Below are 20,672 nucleotides of genomic sequence, written 5' to 3' on the forward strand. Positions count from 1 at the left end.
TACATACATAAAAATCAGATATATTAAGGGTTAAATTTCAAAGTAAAACTAAAACATTTTTATAGGACAATCTAAAACAGTCTTTCTATAAACTTGTAACATGGAAAGATTTCTTTAAGGCAAAAATCATATTTCATCAAGGAACAGGTTGAGAAATATCATGACATAGAAATAAAGACCTTCTGTGTATCAAGTCATAAAGAAAAGTGAAAAGAGAAGCTCCAAAATTTGCAACACTTTAATACCCTAAAAATATAAAGAATCAGTAATAATTCAATAAGTAAGAGACAGAGAAATAATTTACAGAAAAACAGCCAAAAGACTCAAAATGCATTTCATAGAAGAAGCAACATGAAAATATACTAACTCCTCATAAAAAATAAAATACAAATTACAACCACAATGCGATATCACTTTAAATAATAGACTTGTCCAATGTAAGGACCACATGCTCACAGGATTTGATACAAGAACTCTGCCAATAGGAGTGTAGATTGGAACTAATCACATTTTACAACAATTTAGCTTTATCTAGACTGAAGATTCATTTCCCAATGACCAAGCGAATCTTTGTTCCCTTGGGTCTGTACCATAAAAAAAGGGTATTTACATACACCATGAGTCTGGAAAATAGATATTCATATAAGCATTTTTTGTACTGGCTAAAAAAGGGAAAGAATAGGAGAAATATAGTAGTCCTACAATGGAGTCAATGTTAATGAAATATAGCCATATGTATAAGCATGGAAGATCTCAAGAACAGTGTTCAGTGGAGAATAAAATAAGTTATAGAAGAAAATGCTTACAATTCCACTTATACAGTTCATAAGTTTGCACAACTAAATAATAAATTAGTTACAATTTGTATTCTTCGCAAAAGTATAAACAGAAAGTGTGCAAATGATAATGGAAAATTCAACATGGTGGTCATGGCTGAAGAGAACAGAGGCATATAAGATTGAGGGAGGACAAACAGAAGAGCTGGACGTATTCATCATGTTACATTCCTTGAGGGGGTATACCTGGCTAATCATTCCATTATAATTCTTTAGACTCATTTAGGTTATAATATATACATACATATTCATAAAATCATATTCTTATTGGTGTCATATGTATATAACACATAAATGCCTTCCACATACACAGTTGATCCTCATTATTCATGAATTCTGTATTTGTGAATTTGCCTACTCACTAAAATTGATTTTAATTCCTAAATCAACATTTGTAGTACTTGGATAGTTATCTAAGGACATATGCATAACAGTGAACAGTTTGAGTCACCTGACACATACATTCCCAGCAAAGGTGGAACAAGGCCAGGCTCTGGCTTATTTCAGCTCTCATATTACAAATATGTGTCCTTTTCTTAGTCTACCATGACACGTTTTTTTGCATTTTTGTGGGGGTTTTTTGGAGGCAATTTATCTTTTTTAAATGGCCATCAAACATAGTGCTGCGGTGCTGTCTACTGCTCGCCCCTAAGCACAAAGAGGCTGTGATATCCCTTAGAGAAAGTACTTGTGTTAGATACGCTTGGTTCAGGCACAATTCATGGTGCTGCTGGCTGTTGGTTCAGTATTAATGAATCAACAATGTATATTAAATAAGGTGTCTTCAAACATGAAAACACATAAGCTTATTAAAAATAAAGCCCATTAAAAAAAAAAACATGAACACACACAAACAAGGTTGTATATTGACTGATTGATGAAAACGAGACCAATGTAACCAGAGCCTTGATGCAACTGAACCTTGTATTTGCTTTTAGGAGCAACGGTTCAGTGTTAGTTAATTCAGTGTTGATGGCAACTTCATAGAACATACTTAATAGAAAATAATAATAAAATTTATTTTTGTGTTCTATAAAAATGAATATAAAACACATAAAAAATTATAATTTATATGTACGCATGTATATATGTTTATTATATATAAAATAAGTATAAAATATTTTATAATAAAAATGAACAAGCAAGGGACAAAAGCAACATGTAGAGGTTGTAACCACTAATTATATATAATATACAAGTTTATATGCTTATTTATGTACATACATACACATATGTATGTACAAATTACCTCTGAAAGGACAGAAATGAAACACAACATTGGTTAAAATAGAGGAAAGTAATAGTAAGAAGACTGACATTTCATTATATACCTACATTTTATAATACATGCATGCAATATTACAAATTGCTTCTTCCACTTATTCACTAAAAAATGAACAATGAAGCCAAAGTCCCATGACAATGACAGGGAATGCAGGAGGGGCAGAGGACCTGAGGAACTTGACTGGATTGATAAAGTCATCCCTTTATTCCTTCATGTATGAAATAAACATTTATTTGAAGTCTGCTATGTACTGAGTGCAGAGGATACAACATGGAACACAATATGGAGATGTTTAGATGAGGCATCAGTGGGAGCATCCAACTAGAAATATGCAGGAGACAGTTGTTAGCAAATCTCATATGGAATCAATTCCCACCACTCCTCAGCGGCTCTTTGATCATTTCTCCTCCACAGCAACAGAAAGGATGACTGCGGCTGGTGGAAATCTAACCCTCAGAAAGAAGAGGTGATATAGACTATTCTCCTTTACAGAGAATCATTTCAAATTCATGCTTCTTCCATGTTAAGAGTGACAGGAGGGGTACAAGGAATAATCATTTATCAACAGGGGAAGGAGCTTTGTCTATCTGGTACAAAGCACTGCATGCATATTGCATGAATGCAGAAGTATTCTCACTTTCCAGTTCTGATACTGTGACTTTTGAGTTTAACTGCATATCCTACATATGATTTCTTCTGCATATGGTTTCCACCACCTGACATTACACAACTCATTTATCCACTACCTCTTGGAACCCTTAATGATATTTTTAATAATTTTTAAATTAAAATAAAATATAGCTAACGCTTCTTATGGAAGATATTGGTTCTAACATGACTTTGCCATCTGTTGTGTGACTTTAGTCAAGTACTGAGTCCTCTGAGCCTTTGTTTTCTGATCAGAAAATGGGGATAATAGTGGCTTCTCAGACTGTCCTAAAGAATCATGAAACTAAATCACATAGAGAATAAAAGGGCTTCAGTTAATTCTTTAGCACAACAAAATTGGTATTAATGCTTAATATTACTATTATTATATGAATAATAAGTAAAGCATTGTGTGCTTAAAAGACAATAGTTTGTTTTTCAATTGTAAATGGTCAATGAAAGACTTCGGACATTAGATGTATTTTACACTTTTATCATCACTAAAAAAAATTCTCAGTATATTTTTGGAAAAAGAAATAAAAACACCACCAAACATACTCGCCCTGAATATGGAACGCTGCTTATAGGGCACCATGGGTACCATTTCCAGTAGAAGATACTTCTGGCAGACTTCCCAGTCTTTGGGACACTTAATGCAACTGCTTTCACCATTTCTTCATTCTCAATCATAGAATTACCAAAACTAAAGATTGTATATTGAGAGTAGAAGCTTCAACACCCTTGTAATTATAAGTATGTAATTACAAATTTATGCACCTTCACCTCCGTCCTATTCCTTCATTTCAGCCTCAACTTACTATGCTTCATTTAAGGAAGAAATGTTTGGGAATAGAGGGGGTGGAGGTATGGAGAGTTAGGCTAATAAAAATCTCATCAGCCATTTCTGATTTATAAAATCAAAATAAGGACTTTACTTCATATAATAGCATGGAGAGAAATGACCTTTAATTTGCCATTCAGCCCCCATAAAAACAGTTGAGCTTGGGTTTGAAAATTAACATTTATCAAAATGTGCCAAATGAGTAAAAAGGCTGTGAAGGCCAACAACATAGAACTAGGCTCCTATTTCTTTCCCAGCAACCTCCCCATGTACAGATACCTATAAAGGCAATCCTCTATATCTATGCATATGGTTTTCATATGCACACTTAGTCCATAATACAACTTGGATTCAAACAGAAGGAAGAAAAATAAAAAGGAAGAAGTGTACTGAGTGCTGAGAGAAATATTAGCTTAGCATGAGCTTCGCTAGTGATCTCATTTATCTCTTCTTTCTTTCCTCTTGCTTTCTGCTACTTAAAAAAGAAGAGGCACAAAAGAAAATTAAACAAAAACGACAGATAAATGCTAGATAAGTGTCTGGTGATTATTAATTAGTTTTCTTCATAATACATCCAGAAAATAAAATCATCACATATGTTGACATAAATTAAAGATAAGCTAAATTTCAGTAACTTTGATTAAACAGTTGTCTAACACTTATGCCAGTTACAGTATCCAACATAACTTTAAAAATTGTTGCAGAGTTGTGTCCTTCTACTTCCTCACTTCTCTTGAATGTTAAAAGCTCAGAAAACTGGTTTCATCTACGCCGATCCAAGAAAAATGTTCCATCACTCCCTCCTTTCTGAAACTCTTCCTAACTCTGGCTTCCATCACAACAGCCTCTCTTCATTTTCTTTCTACCTAACTCACCACTAACTGTTGGGGCTTCCTCTGTCCATCCTATAAAGGCACCCTCCTAAAGAATTCTATCCCTGAGTCTATTTTTTTATCTTTCTAGGTGATCACACCCACCAAATAATCACCCTGTTTATGATGTCCAATCCTCCATCTGTGCTCTCTGCCATGTCCAAGGTAGATATCCACCAGCTTGATGGGAACATTCACCTGTGTGCCCACTTAGGTCATGCTATCCATCCAAAGCTTTTCCTATATTTCTATTCTCTATCCTGATTAACACCACCGCTCCCCACCACACAAACCTGAAATCTGGACCCTATGCATCACCTCCATATTTATTTGGTCACCAAGTAATTTCTCATCTATGCTATTGTTATCCCTTAAATATGTCCTCTCTTCAGGACCATTATTATGTCCTTAGAACAGGGCCTCCTCATTTCTCTAATAATTTGCCATAACAATTTTACAAGCAATTTCCTTCTTAAAGTCTGGTCTGTCTCCCTTGAGTCCTTCCCAGATTCTGCCAGTATAAACTTTTTTAAGTCTTTAAACCTCTGCTCCCCAAGGATTCAGGATGAAGCCCAAGTTCCTCAGCCAGGTTTGTAGATGGGGTGGTGGGAAGGTGTGGGCGCTTCTGTATAAAAGCATCTGTTTTCTCACCACAGGATAAGATGAGGTTATCATCAGAGTCATGAGGAAGCAAAACAGAAAGACTGTGGAGGCTTGAGAGAACAGAGGAGCAAAACTCAGAAACTGAGAAAAGGAAGTTTACAAGGAAAATCTTATAGAAGTGCTCAACAGAAATGAGTTCCAACAGCAGGTCTGCGGTCATGGTTTTAGATGATACCAGTTGGTGCTGTTGTAAGTACCCTCCCACCCTCAAAAAAAAAAAAAAAAGTTGAGCTACTCTAGTGCAAATATGGAGACTGAAAAGAGATGGGCTTGATGAGGCTTGTTGGGTTTTGTCAGGTGAGCAAGACAGTGGGTACAACAGGTAGGGACTGTTCTAGATATAGGAATAGCAAGAAGCCAAACAAGACTGCTTTCTTAATGGAGCTTACTTTGTTGAGGGACAAATAAATAATACAACTGCAGAAAGCAGTAAGTATTGCAAACAATATAATGTTGGGCGGAGTTCAGAACATTATTTGAGAACATTATTTAATTAGTGTTAATATTATTAATTGAGAGCGTCAACTCTCCAAAATATGGTACTTTGCTGGCACCATTACAAACAATGAATGCCTTGCAGAGGCAGGACTCAATTCTTTAAATCTGCCTCTTTTAAAGCAGGGGTGAGGACATTCCCAAAGAAGAGGTGTTTAAGCAGAGTCCATAAAATATTGGCTTGAGAAAAATTAGGCAGATAGGGAGTAACAAAGCGGGTGAATCAGTGGAACATAGGGCTAGTTAAAATCCAAAGACTGTTAGTGTGCGTTCAATAGACCACACAATAGCTGAATTATGAGGATAAGAGATGTTTCTATTACGTTGTGGGAGCTAATGCACTAAAAATGTTTGACCAGTATTGGGCATAGTCTCTTGAACTGTTGGGAGAGAGATTTTAGGCTTTGAAATGTGGCACATTTAAAAAGACCTTGACAGGGGCGCCTGGGTGGCTCAGTCGGTTGGGCGTCCGACTTCGGCTCAGGTCATGATCTCTCGGTCCGTGAGTTCGAGCCCTGCGTCGGGCTCTGGGCTGACGGCTCAGAGCCTGGAGCCTGCTTCAGATTCTGTGTCTCCCTCTCTCTCTCTGACCCTCCCCCGTTCATGCTCTGTCTCTCTCTGTCTCAAAAATAAATAAACATTAAAAAAAATTTTTTTTTAAATAAAAAGACCTTGACAGGATTAAAAAACAAAAAAAGACTTTGATAGGATATATAAAAAGATTAAAATACCTATGTAAGTTAATATGAGCACAGCGGTAAATGTAAGAAAACTATTTTATTATTGAGGACAGCCTAATTATAAGCAAATGTTTGGCATATATTTTTATACCAAGGTGCAATGCATTTTTCAGTGTATAAGCTTAATTCCAGAATTTTGTCATGATAACAAGAGGGAATATGGGACAAAAAATTAGCTACATTCTAAAAAAATTATCTTAAGGGAAACATTTTGAATCCATTGTTTTCATTATATGTCATTGAATATAGGCTAATAGGCACTCATGTTTACTCTTTTTATTTTTATTTTTTATTATGAAATTTATTGTCAAATTGGTTTCCATACAACACCCAGTGGTCATCCCAACAGGTGCCCTCAATACCCATCACCCACCCACCCCTCCCTCCCACCCCCCATAAACCCTCAGTTTGTTCTCAGTTTTTCGGAGTCTCTTAGGCACTCATGTTTAAAGCTGAACTTTTTTCTCCCATGTTTTGACATATTTGATCTACATAAGATGTTCCAAAGAATTTGCTATTGTCATTAACTGTCTTCTGGATAATGTATAATGTGAGATCTACTAAGACATATACATTTTCTTATTCACTGCTATTAAATGTCTAGGTAGATGGAGGTACGCAAAAATTTTTTTCAGTGACATGTAATCATACAGCATTTGAACAGGACCAGAGATGAAATTAAAAGGTAACTGAAAGTAGATGGAAGAAGAGCCATGAAGAAAGACTCATTCTTTCTTTACTGAGTTAATGAATTCAGGACTCATTTCTTCATATAAGCAAAAAGAATACCTCATCCTTTACCCTTATATTTCTCCCAAATGACATGTTCTTGATCTAAATATCCCACCTAATGAAGAAAAGAAGACTCATTTTTATTCATCATTAAGAAAGTACTGAGCTTACAGTGTCCTCTAATATGTAACTACAGGACTCTGATTTTGTCCCAAGGACTATTTAGGAATTATTGAGATTTTCCACCCTAAGACATGAGGACCTGAGAATTTAGAAATGACAATCACTTTGATTTATGAATCTGACCAAAGTTCTGTTTCAATCTTCATGATGATCTTGAGTGATTAAATAGTACTTTCCCATCTAAAAAATAAAAGCTGTGTTTAACATTTAATCAAATTCCAATGTGACTCATTCATTGTAAATCATCATTAATGACACTTGAACAACCTATAAAAACTATAGCCTAATAAACAGAGGATGGAGCCAGTCTTCAGAGTGGTACTTAGCCTCAGTCTCAAGCCATGTCAGCCTCTAGGAGAATTCCTGACAGTAAGAACTTTCCCAGAGCATGGCATGACACAAATCTGATCTTCACATTCCAAAGCAGAAATGTTTTGAGTAGCAAATGCTTTGCTATAATTGTAAATTTCAATAATTTAAAATGGTAAGACTTTTTAAATAGTTTTTTCTTCTTTAATTTTTTTTGTTTCTTTAATATCTTCTGAAATTTTCTGCCCTTGTTTATGTCACAGGAAGAGTCAAAAGATAATATTTATTACATTTTAAGCCTTCTGGGAAAAAGGTGTTAAATATCTAGAGGTATTTATATATCCTATAAAAGTAGAATATAATGTTTTGAAGATCTGGAAAACATCAATATACTTTGCGTTTTTTTATTCAGTATTTTCAAAAACTAAATAAATACAAAGTTGAGCTGAAGTCACAAGCATAGTTAAAACTTAGAAGAATATCTCATTTTCTATCACAAAGGGCATAAAATTTTAATATTTTGATAAATAGTTACTATTTTAACATCGGATATTTACTGTCATTAAAAAACAAAAATAATGAGCATTATCCATAATAGTATGTTTACCAAATTGCTCATCTGTCAGAGCTGTGTGACTCATGATTAAACATAATTTGTTTTTCTGTGATGTCAAAATAATCCCCTTTAAACCAATGCATATTTTTTTAAATGCCATCTACCTACCTTTCTCCTGAAAAAGGAGGGAAATGCAACATGTGTCTTTAGAATTTACCTTGAATAATAAATTGTTCCATGTTTTCTTTGAAAGGCTGGATGTGCTCTTTTGAGGATACCTGGTATACCTTCCCCGCCTCAACTTCACAGGCTGAAATTAGAGAGAGACATTGTTTAGAATGTCACAGTGTTAATGGAACAGTAATATATATATATTTTTAGAGAGAGACAGAGAGAGAGCACAAGTAGTAAAGGGAGAGAATCTTAAGCAGGTCCCATGCCCAGGACAGAGTCTGACACGGGGCTCGATCTCACAACCAAGAAACCATGACCTGAGCTGAAATCGAGAGTCAGACTCTTAACCAAGTGATCCACCCAGGTGCTCCATCAACTTTTAAAACATATTAGCTGATGTTAAAAACCTCTGATAACCCCACTCATTGATATATGTTCTACACATATTTTGGAAACATCCAAATACTGACATAAGAAGCCTATGATCTCAGCTTCACTTTGGGTTTTTGTAAAAAGAGGTTCTTAAGAATCCAAGTTTGGTCACTGCCAAACTGTGCAAACGTAGGAAGCTCCTTTAAGCCCCAAGCCTCAATCTCATTTGTAGAATGGTGATAGCACTGGCCTCTCTCTCTCAGGGCTGTCATGAGGACCGAATCAGTTAACAGATATAAAGTGTTCAAATAGTGTCTGGCAGACCATAAAGCAGTATGTCAGTATTTGCTACTATCCTCAATGTTATCAACTGACTTCTAATACAAGTTTCTCCCAAACTGAAATCCGTATTTCTGAAAAACGACAGATAGCAATTTTGGTGCTCATGTTAGTATGGAAATCAATAATTAAAGAGCATCTATTACATGGCAGATACTTATTACCTATCATTTAATTTAATCTTTAGAAGAAGTTAATAAAAGTGGAATTTACCCCATTTTGTAGCTGAGGAAAATTAGGCTCAAAGATGGCACTTATTTGTTGAAAGGCCCACAGGTAATAAGTAGCAGGTCCATAAATGAGATCCTGATCTGACTCAAGAGTTTCTTTTCTTTGTATGCCCATGCCATGATAAATGCCTTAGTAGGCTATAGATCCCACAAGGGTTAATTAAGAATTACTTCTAAGACATTTTCTGAAGAAATTCCTGCCATTTTGGTGATAGTGAGAATAAATTCAAAATTAAAAAGCACATATTTGAAAGACAAAACTTAGGACATACAAATATCTGAATCAGGAAAACATACTTCTCACTACAATTCTTAAGGTAAGATTACCAATAAATTTCTCAAGGAGACTTTGAAATTTCACTCTTTAAAATATTTTTCTCTTATTAAAACATTGTTTCCTTTCCCCTCCAGGTTATTAGTTTATCTAAGCAGAATACAGGGGGGCTATATTGTTAGCCCCATTTCTCCCCCTCAAGCGTAAAAGACAATTATATCTAGTAGAATTTAAGACCAGTTAGACATATGCTGGGTTCTCTCTGCCCACCTTCCCCAGGACTCCTCACTCTCTGTGGGAGCAGGCTCTTGTAAGCTCGTGCCTGTCCAATCTACATCTCTAGCCCAGTATCTTGTACCTTCAGATTTGTACATTAAGCTTCCACACATATCAGTATCTTCAAATAGAACTCATCACAGCCTTCTCTAGACTTGCTACCTCCCTTATTTTATTCTCCTGTTGGTGGTCCCACCATCTGACCTAAATAACTCATACCAAAGCAGGAGAGTTATCCTTGACTCACTCTCCTTATCTCCACATTCTATTTGTTTACCTCCTAGATACTTCTTATGTCTGCCTATCCTCTCCATTCCTGCTTTATGCTGGTACAAAAGCCTTCATCATTCTTCACTGAGCTACTAGAAAGCCTCTTAACTGGGCTTCCCACCACCAATCTTTTACAGATCCATGCTCCTTCTCATAGCTTAAGAAGAATGGATAAAGAAGATGCAGTGGAATATGACTCAGCCATCAAAAGAATGAAATCTTGCCATTTGTGAAAACATGGGTTGGCCTAGATGCTATTATGCTAAGTGAAAGAATACGAAGACAAATACCATATGATTTTACTTACACATGGAATTAAAAAAAAAATGAACAACAACAAAAAGACTCTTAAATACAGAGAACAAACAGATGGTTACCAGAGGAAAGGTGGGTGGGGCGATAGGTGAAGGGGATTAAGAGGTACAATCTTCCTTGGGGCGCCTGGGTGGCGCAGTCGGTTAAGCGTCCGACTTCAGCCAGGTCACGATCTCACGGTCCGTGAGTTCGAGCCCGACGCGGGGCTCTGGGCTGATGGCTCGGAGCCTGGAGCCTGTTTCCGATTCTGTGTCTCCCTCTCTCTCTGTCCCTCCCCCGTTCATGCTCTGTCTCTCTCTGTCCCAAAAATAAAATAAACGTTGAAAAAAAAAATTAAAAAAAAAAAAAAAAGAGGTACAATCTTCCAGTCATAAAATAAGTAAGGCAAAGGGATATAGTGAACAGCATTGGAAATATAGTCACTAATATTGTCATAACCTTGTGTGGTGACAGATGGTATTTCTGTGGTGATAACACAGATAACATTTCTGTGGTGAGTACTGAGTAATGTATAGAATTGTTAAATCACTATGCTGTTCACTTGAAACTAATATAACATTGCATATCAAGTATACTTCAGCAATGAACAAAAAAAAATAAAATAAATCATCCAGAAGAAACCTGAAACTGTTCAATGACCTCTAACTTCATAATTACATCTTGAGTAAAGGAATGATTTAACATCCTACAATATGAAATAGAGCAACTTGCCCAGCTTTCTACTAACCCACCTCTACTCCTGATATCTTTTGCAGACTCAGTGCAAATTCTCATCTCCATACCGTTGCTCAAGTTGGCTACTCTAGTTAGAATGCTTTTCTCCTTTACCCCCTTTATCCTCTTATCTCATTCATCTCACCTATTCCCAATATTACTTCATGACTTAACCTTGATGTAGCTGCCCCTGAAAAGTATTTCCTCTTTCCACTTTCCTCAGTTCACTACATCCCCTGCTCTCCTCCACTCACTGTCCCACCTCCAGGAAGAACTGGGTGTCTATCCTCTGTGACCCCACAGCACCTCGTGCACACAGAATTGAAGCTATTACTTACTGAATACTTTTTATGTGCCACACTTTACATTTGTTCTCCCATTCAATGCTCAAGAAGCCTTTTCAAACAGAAGAGTAATATGCTTGCTTTATGTCAGAGAAATGAAATACAAACAGACTGTCCCAATTTTCACAGTTCATATGTTGAGAAGGTAGGGCTCAATATCAGCTACCATTCCATATTTGTGTTATTTGTAATCACATCTCTTCTGCTCCGCTAGACGAAGCTACTTAAAGATAGGAAATCTAATTCTCATTTGTATTCCTAGTGCCTGATACAAGCAACAAATCATAGTTGGATGGGTTAATGGCTGGATAAATAGCTCCTGTTGCAGAAATAGTATTCCAGATGTTGGAATCTAGCAGATGGGAGACAGGGTTTAAATTCTAGTTCACTCATTCACTGAGTGAGCCTTAGCTTAGAGAAACCTAAGAAAATTATCATAGCTGTTTTTAAAGTATGGTCTCAGGAACAAAAGGGTATAAACTTCTATGTTGATTCTAAGGAAGAAGGAAGCTAAACCAGCAGAAGTGGAGGGAGGGGGAGAGAGAGATTCTGGTTCTAAGTAAAAGGGTGGCTAATGTTTAGGGAAATCTCAGTGAAGTAACCAGCTGTCTGAGGTGATGAGCACTTCATCACTGGCACTCTTTACTCTTCAGAAAATAGTGGGCTACCTGTCAGAAATGTAGTAAAGGGGATGAGTCTAAGGAGAAGACATATGCAGTCAGCTTCCTTTGGAATGTATCACTCATGACAGTCCCATGAAGCCAGAAATTTTGTGTGTCTCTACATGCATAATAAAGACATAATGTCATAATTTCAAGTATTCTCTAAAAGTAACAAGTTGCATTATTTCAAAGGTATGAAGTAGAAATTTATCAGCCTTTCCTATCAGGCAGTGAATTATTTCTGGCAAAATGACACGAAGAGATGTTCTGAATGGTCTTCATCAATTTGTAATTGCTAATCAACCTACTCACACATGACACAGACATTGACTGACAGGAAAATGCCAGGACAAACACCCCTGTCCTCAGATGGCTTGACTTCCACTATACTATATAGTCTTTAACTAATTGTTTTTCAATTCCAACAAGAAAAGTATAATACTAATAGCCTAGGGTCTAATAGATTAGGTCAAAATGAAAAAAGGATCCAGTCTTACACTTGGTCTGATTTTCAAAAGTTCAAAGTCTGAGGCAAGAAAGATTAATATTTTTACTATTAATGTCACAATTGTTTCATTTGCCATTTTTTACTAGAAGATGAAAGCAATAACTGTCTTTCTCTTCATGATACTATACTATGTCTAGAGGTCCAGGGAATTATACAAATACCCCAACACTGGGAACTTGCAGAAGTTAATCTAATGGATCGGGTGACAATTTCCCTAGTTAGGCAAGCAGAGTTAGATCAAAGACTGAGCATAGCAAAGTCTTCTAAAATATGCCAAAATTTCTCTAGGTCTTCATTTTTACTTAGTAACTTTAAAACAACAGAATATACAACAGATAAGAAATACATAAAATACTTAAAATATATTTTAAAAAGGAGGTTAAAGTTATATTTTAATTTCCACTTAATTTTATAAGTGCCCTTGGCACATTCATATGAACTTAATATTATGAATATAAATGTAAGCAAAACCTATTTTTTCTATTTATTCTCTTTTCCCCTTCACCTATAGATTTTCCTGTACACAGTAAGAACTAAGTAGAATTTTAGATCTAGAAGCTCCATAGGGTCGTTTACAGGCAACCCTATCTCATTTCCAGTCCTCCTTCCAGGCAGCCATGATAAATGCTTGTCAAGTATCTCAGTGTTTCCAGTGATATCCATTCATTTCCCTACCAGGCAGCTTTTTCCCTGCAGATTTATTCTAATTATTAGAATTTTCAGCCAGATATTGCACGGAAATCTCTCTGTACAGTATACTCCCTGTGGAATGATATATCTGGAGCTTGCTTTAAAATACTCCATATATATTCACATAATTACTTATATAGTTAAAAAATCAGTTTAAAAAAAGTCCATCATAGATAGTTTGTCTTTAGTGAGTAACAGAAAATCTCCACTGTCTTTGAGGACAGAGGAGGACCCTCATCTTCTATCATCCTGCATTTACTCATTAACATTCCCTAGAAGGCAATACACATCCAACAATTTTCTGGGGAATGAATGGATAAATGAATCAGACCCTCCTGGAACAATGAACTTTTTTGTAATTTTTAAAGCATCATATCTCTTCAAATTTCTCCACATATACCCTTAACTCTCAGAACCAATTGCTGAACCTCTACTTATCCATCCCAAATTTCAACTACCACCCCAAGAGAAGAGGATCATCTCCCCTGAACTTTGTATCTCCTTTCTCTATATATGTGTGAATGATAGAAGATAAAAGCAAAACTTTGGATAAGAGATCTGGATTCAAGTGTAGTTCTCCTAGTAGCTATTTGATCTTCAACTGGCTCCTTAAATTATCTGAGCCTCAACTGCCTCAACTAGAAATCGGGATGATGAAGATATTGAACTTGAGTGCTAAGCACTGAGCTGTTGAGACGCTTTCAAAAACCATAGCTATTAATGATATTATTTCATTGCATTTATTTGGTTATACATCTTTGTCTCTGATTTACTTTTATTTTAAATTCACTGAAGTCAAGGACTATCTTATTCAACTCTGTGTGCCTAGTGTCTGAAATACTGAGGAAGCACTAAACACTTGGTGAAAAAAGCACTTTTAACTATGTTGATAATCATGACTTTCCTTAACCTGGATATTAAGCCTCCACTGGTGGCTCATTTGTAACACCACAAGTCTTATGCAAAGTGTACAAAAACCCAAATCCAAAGTTCCAAAGTTCTTTATTGTGATACACAACCTATACAATTATTTGTGGGTGGTTGGTACTTTACTTATTCATATTAAGAAGGAAGAGACTTTTGGATAACTATAAAAATAAAATGTCAAGTTCTAGAGTTTATAGATATCTTATATACATCTAATACATTCAGTAACATCTATGAATATGTTCAATGTGACAAAGAATAAGGAAATATCTTTATAAGACTGGATCTCATTCTTTTAACTGTAGGGCATCATGGTATAACATAACGGTATAATATATCCTGGCTTATCATCTTCAAAATTGGTATGTGACTATGTAAACTTAAAAAAAAAGTGCTATAATCTTACAGACTTGAAGAGTCATTTAAAAACATTATTAAAAACACAATAGAGTTCCTGGAAAATCTGCATTACAGTTAAATCCAAATAGTAAAAAACATTTGTTAAAGGATGTTGAAATTGAGGAGGGCACCTGTTGGGATGAGCACTGGGTGTTGTATGGAAACCAATTTGACAATAAATTTCATATTTAAAAAAGTACAATAAATATTAAACGTGTCAAAATAAATAAAGTAATAAAATTTAAAATAATAAAGTAAAATGGCTTCCCTTGTAAAAAAATAAAAAATAAAAATAAAAAAAATACATTTTCCAGAGTTTTTCCTTTAATGATTAAATACACAAGACCTTCACACACTTCTTCCATTAAAACAGATGATGCGTTACTTATAGTATGAGAAAAAAAGTGAAAAGGTATCTATGTAGTGAAGAATGATCTGTTTATTACCAGATCACTGTGCCTCTTCTGAATTCCTGAACCACCAGCAAACTCACCAAAGGAAACGTCTTATAGAATTTTAATATTCAACAATAAAGCTCCATAAATAAATCCAATCATAAATCAAGCATAACCTTTTAAAATCAAACTTCTTTGGGAATATATTAATGATAAATGATGACATAATGTCATAATGGCATTACTGAAGACTACTTTCTACTAAAGAAAAATAAACTTGACTATTTCTAGCTATTCTCTTTTCCAAATCATATCATATTTCATAGGGACAATTTTTGATTTCTGAGAAGGAACATTACTACTTGCTCAGAACTTTTCACAGAAAAATGAAGCAAATTATAGAAATGTTCAGGAATTCTGAAGATAACACTGAGACTCTACAGGAACAAGCATACCAAGTTCTCCTATAACCTCTCCTCAGTTCATACTGATAAATCTCTCATAAAATGTTAAAGAGCAAGTTTACTTAAGATGGAATTAAAGATATACCAAAATTTGGCTGAAAGATATGTATACACAAGAATGGCAAGCTTTAACTCATAAATATTGAAATAATGAGGCCAGAAACCCTAACAGACACTAGCATTCATGGATGAAAGTCTGCTGAGAAGATATTTACATGCTCTCAGTCACCTCACGAATAATTTAGTAATTATTAAAAAACAAACAATGTGAAAACAAAAAACGAAGAAGAAAACTCAAATAACTTCATAGTGGAGGAACCGGTAGATGCCACCTAAATACAATGACAGGAATGGCCAAAGTGACACATCATCATTAGCAGTAATGAGATAAGCTGACATCATGGGCCTGCAGAAATGGCACATATCACTTCTGCAGACAAAGCCAATGGAGGAGACATCTACAAAATAAGCAATCTTTAAATATGGCAAGGTCAAGAAAGACAAAGGAACTGCACTAAATTAAAGAAGTCTAAGTAGGGGCACCTGAGTGGCTCAGTGTGTTAGGCATCTGACTTTGGCTCAGGTCATGGTCTCACAGTTGGTGAGTTTGAGCCCCACATCAGGCTCCGTGCTGTCAGCTCAGAGCCTGGAGCCTGCTTCAGATTCTGTGTCTCCCTCTCTCTCTGCCCCTCTCCCACTCATGCTCTGTCTCTCAAAAATAAATAAAAATGTTTAATTTTTTTAATTAAAAAAAAAAAGAAGCCTAAGGAGACATTAAAATTAAATGAAGTTTGTGAAGTAGGGATTGGGCAGAATAGCTATAAAAAATACTTCTGGGGGCGCCTGGGTGGCGCAGTCGGTTAAGCGTCCGACTTCAGCCAGGTCACGATCTCGCGGTCCGTGAGTTCGAGCCCCGCGTCGGGCTCTGGGCTGATGGCTCGGAGCCTGGAGCCTGTTTCCGATTCTGTGTCTCCCTCTCTCTCTGCCCCTCCCCCGTTCATGCTCTGTCTCTCTCTGTCCCAAAAATAAATAAAAAATGTTGAAAAAAAAAATTAAAAAAAAAAAATACTTCTGAATATGGTCTGTAGATTATTATCATAACAGTATTTATCAATGTTGAATTTCCTGAATTTGACAATTATACTGTGTATACATAAAAGGACGCCCAGGTTCTTAGGTTATATACACTAAAATATTGACAGGTAGAGGAGCATTACTTGCTGGTGTATGGTCCAGAAAAATAAAACCATGCACACCCACATATGTATACACAAGCATGCATATATACATGTCTATATGTGGGGGACAGGAGGGAGGGAATGATAAAGCAAATGGGACAAGAAATAAACAACTGACGGTCTAAGGAAAGAATATACAGGAATTCCACATATTAGCGTGTGACTTGTCTGCAAGTTTGATTGATATCGAATAAAACTTATAAACAAACAACAAAGAATAACATGTCCCAGTTTACCTAACGTGGACTTTTAAGACTTCTAACCAAAGGACCTGGGGCTAGGGGGCTCCAATACAATTTCTTGTTTAGAATGTTAAGAACAGTCAAGTATGCTTCACAGATAGTGTAAAACTTGGTTTTCTTATACATCTGGCTTTAGTTTAAGAGTCTGAAGGCTCTACAGCTGCAGACACAAGTGTCTCTTTAGCTGATGGTTTGACTGGCACTTCAGGGTGACAGCAACACGCTGGTAATGGTTACCAGGCAGATTTTTAAAGATGACTTACAAGCTCTACTCTTCCAAATAAGTAAAAATATGCAACTTTCCTAAGATGGTTGTAAAAGGTTATTAATTCATAGTTTTAAACCATATTTAAGATGACAGATGCAGCAACTTACAATAACATAATAAAAGCACCCTTACCACAAACTAACCTGCTTATAATATTTGACACATGGTTCCAGAAATCTTCAAACGTGTACATCTAATTTAACCATAATGTTGTCAAGAATTAGCAAGTTGCTCAAATATTTTGGAATTTTTCAAATGAATTCTTTAACATTGAATACTACAAATAAAACGTTATGTCTTGAGTATAAAAGTGATTTACATAAAACTGAATGTATTGTACAATGTATTCTAATATACTGCATATATGAACTTATTCTAAGCGAAGCCTCTGACATTTTCTAAGGATGCAGTAAAACCATAGGACTAGGTGACAATGTTTATTGAGGGCGTAAGTGACTGCCATAGAAGCTTATACATGATCTTGACATTACTGGCCAGGTGCCCAGCTTCATAATGGCTGCCCCCCCCCACCCCTCTCCCCCCATTATTAGATGACTTGAGGTATAATTTCAGGCATCTATGACTGGCCTAGAAATCTCAGTCTCCTTGAGAGGCTCAGGAGTAGTTCTGTCACTATGGTTGCCAAAATTTTCCAATTCTGATGTGCGCTGATTCTGGAACTGGAGTGGGTAACTGATATGGCAAATGTTCACTGACATAAAGGAGTTTAGTAAATGTCCCCTGCAGTCAAGCTACAATGAGTAACATCCATCAACTGAAACAGATGCCATTAGGGTAGTTTTTTGCCACAGGAATGGTGTCTTCCTAGTGGGCTCTATTGTAGTACAGAAGTAGTGTATAGTTTTAAAAACAAAGATAAAGCATACTGTCTCCAAGGAGTAAAACTCTTAACAGGTGTGTCCGTTTTCAAGATATAAGCAATTTTTTCTAGTGCTTAAGAAGCCAAAATTCAAGACAGACCATCTCCAAGCAGAAATGTTTTCTAGCTTAGGCTTATGAACATAGAATTAGCACAAGATACTTAAAGCAAAGTAAAGTGTTGGGGCTCCAGTGTTTTGTCAGTTTGAGTTTCCTAAATTCATAGAATGAAAGGAAGAAGAGGTATGTAAATAACCATAAAAAAAGAAGAGAAATATATAAGCAGTGGGAGAGGAGAACAGTCAGAAGAAACCCTGAGAAAATTATGAAGTATTCGAAATGTAGAGTGAGTTATTAAAATACTTAAGGATGCAGAAGCTAGTCTCTCATTCAAAGGAACAGTAAGTATTAGAAAGAAATGGAATGAAATCAATGACTTATTAGGGAATTTATAGGTTTTAAGTTTGGGGAAATGTTAAAGTCTACTAAACATATCTAAAAACAAAGAGAGAGAGAGAGATGGAGAGAGAGCACTAACTCCATCTTAAGTGTTTTAAACTATTTTAGGAACTCAAAACAATTTATCAATACAGTTTTGATCATCTCTAACATTTCCCGGTGATTAAGAGAGAAATTTTATGGAAAATTACACTTAGAACTCTTACCAAACTTATGGATTGAAAGCCAGTGTCTCCAGATATCCTTTAATGTTCTAGTAATGTAAATGGAGAAATTGAAAGTATTTTTATAAAACAGAGAAGCAACACACAAGAACATGAACTCAGGCTTCAGATTTAGGAGTAGATTCTAACTGTTCTTTTACTACCCATTACCTGAGAGACTTCAGACAAGTTCCTGAATCTTGCTAACCTTAGTGTTCTCATCTGCAACATGGAAATGGAAACCATCACATGAGGCAGTTTAGGGCAAGGGTTAACGTATGTGAGGTGCACAGCACCTACAGTAGTGTTGCAATTTTTATTAACTTATTATTCTGTTTTTACTTTTATTAATTAGAAAATTAATTAGAAACTTCTGTGAAGTTCCAAGTCAGAACACCGTACCAGAATTTCGGATGTTCTTAATAAATTATAGGGCTTATCAGGGGCCATGAGTTTCAAAAGACGCATGTACAAAGTCACACTTTGTGACACAGAATCAAAGAGCATACATATGTAGCACAAACAGGTGGCAGAGGCGTGTGGAGAATGACCCACAAATCATAGGGATAACTGAGTTGACAAGTCAACTATTATCATAACCAAACAAGACGCGGGGTATTATTAACTGAAGTGTGCTACTCAAACAGCCACCGATGGCACAAGCTATCAGTCAGAATCGCCCATCCATCCTCTGTTCTAATTTTTTCTTCTCTCAGTTTTTGAAATGAATATAATCACCTGTGAGAGTGTCTACAAAGCAACCAATGCTTTGTAAAGTGGGAAGATAGCATAAAGAATTGTTAGCTGGAGAAGAGAAGGGAACAGTATGGCTTAAGGTTCTCCAAAAACTGTAAATCTCTTCTAGTTATTTTTAGCTTCGGGAGCCATAAGAGAAACATGTAGGACCCCCCTTAGAATAACGTAAATAAATAAATTAAAGTTAAATAATAAAATCAGTCAACAGGATGTCTGTTATTAAGTTATTGTCTCTTAGCCCCCAAACTGCACATGTATACTGAGGTCTGGAACGGTGGGACTCAGCAAACTACCTTTTTCCTTTGCCAGCGAGCTTCCTGACTGGTTTCCTCAAGAAGGAAGAGAGGGGCTGGAGGAGGGGAGGAGGGCAGCTGACGGAAGAGCGCTGCTTCCTTGAGCCCCATCCCCAGACCCTTCTCCTCCCCCCACCTCAGTAGGTGGTTCCAGCTCCTGACTTATTTCACAGGCCCCAATCCAGCACCTTTGTATCCTACAAAAGTACCAGTGCAGCCAGGCAGGACTCCCTCCTCTAAGCTCCCCAGTCTTAGCTGTGTGGACCCTCCCGTCTCCTCTCCCCAATCCCAACTGTGCGAATCCCCATCTCTCCAAACTCCTCGGTTCGGGCTCTGCAGGAACCACCGAGCTCCCTAATTTCAGCTCCCAGGGGTCTTTCTCCCTGCCTCCTTCAATCCAGCTCTGTGGGATTCCTCCTCTGCGTCCTCAATCCCACTTCTACAGGGCCTCCATTCAAGTCGCTTAGGTACTCTTTTCTCAGGCCATACCCTCTCCACACAGGACTCTATAGCCCTGCAGAAAGCTCTCCTGGCATTTCTAGGTTCTTTGATAACCCGCAAACTCTTCACTGGGCTCCCCTAGCCCTGGGGATGATAGCTGCTTCCAATATTTACCTGAGCATTCCCTTTTTGGTTTTTCTGTCCTCCAAAATGTGTTAACCTAATTCTCTCTGTTAATTCTATTAAAATAAGAAGTGTGATTTCTGCTTTTCTGACTTCACTAGAAGCAGTAAATCAAAATGAATGGATTATCTTTTCCTAAGTACTCAGCAGCTTTTTGGCACTAGTACGTAATTTAATTTCTATTAATTGCTTGTATA

The 20,672-nt window shown here is 36.4% G+C and overlaps 1 protein-coding gene across 1 annotated transcript in view; it reads right to left on the minus strand.

The window, feature by feature from the left end:
- FMN2 (formin 2) overlaps positions 1 to 20,672 on the minus strand; it is a 387,917-nt gene that overhangs the window by 94,631 nt on the left and 272,614 nt on the right. Inside the window, exon 14 of the mRNA XM_042976529.1 lies at positions 8,378 to 8,470. Within this exon, the coding sequence (XP_042832463.1) occupies positions 8,378 to 8,470 (93 nt within the window). The remainder of the gene's footprint in view (positions 1 to 8,377; positions 8,471 to 20,672) is intronic.

The sequence above is a fragment of the Panthera tigris genome, chromosome F3, assembly GCF_018350195.1.
Source record: "Panthera tigris isolate Pti1 chromosome F3, P.tigris_Pti1_mat1.1, whole genome shotgun sequence".
Taxonomy (NCBI): Eukaryota; Metazoa; Chordata; class Mammalia; order Carnivora; family Felidae; genus Panthera; species Panthera tigris.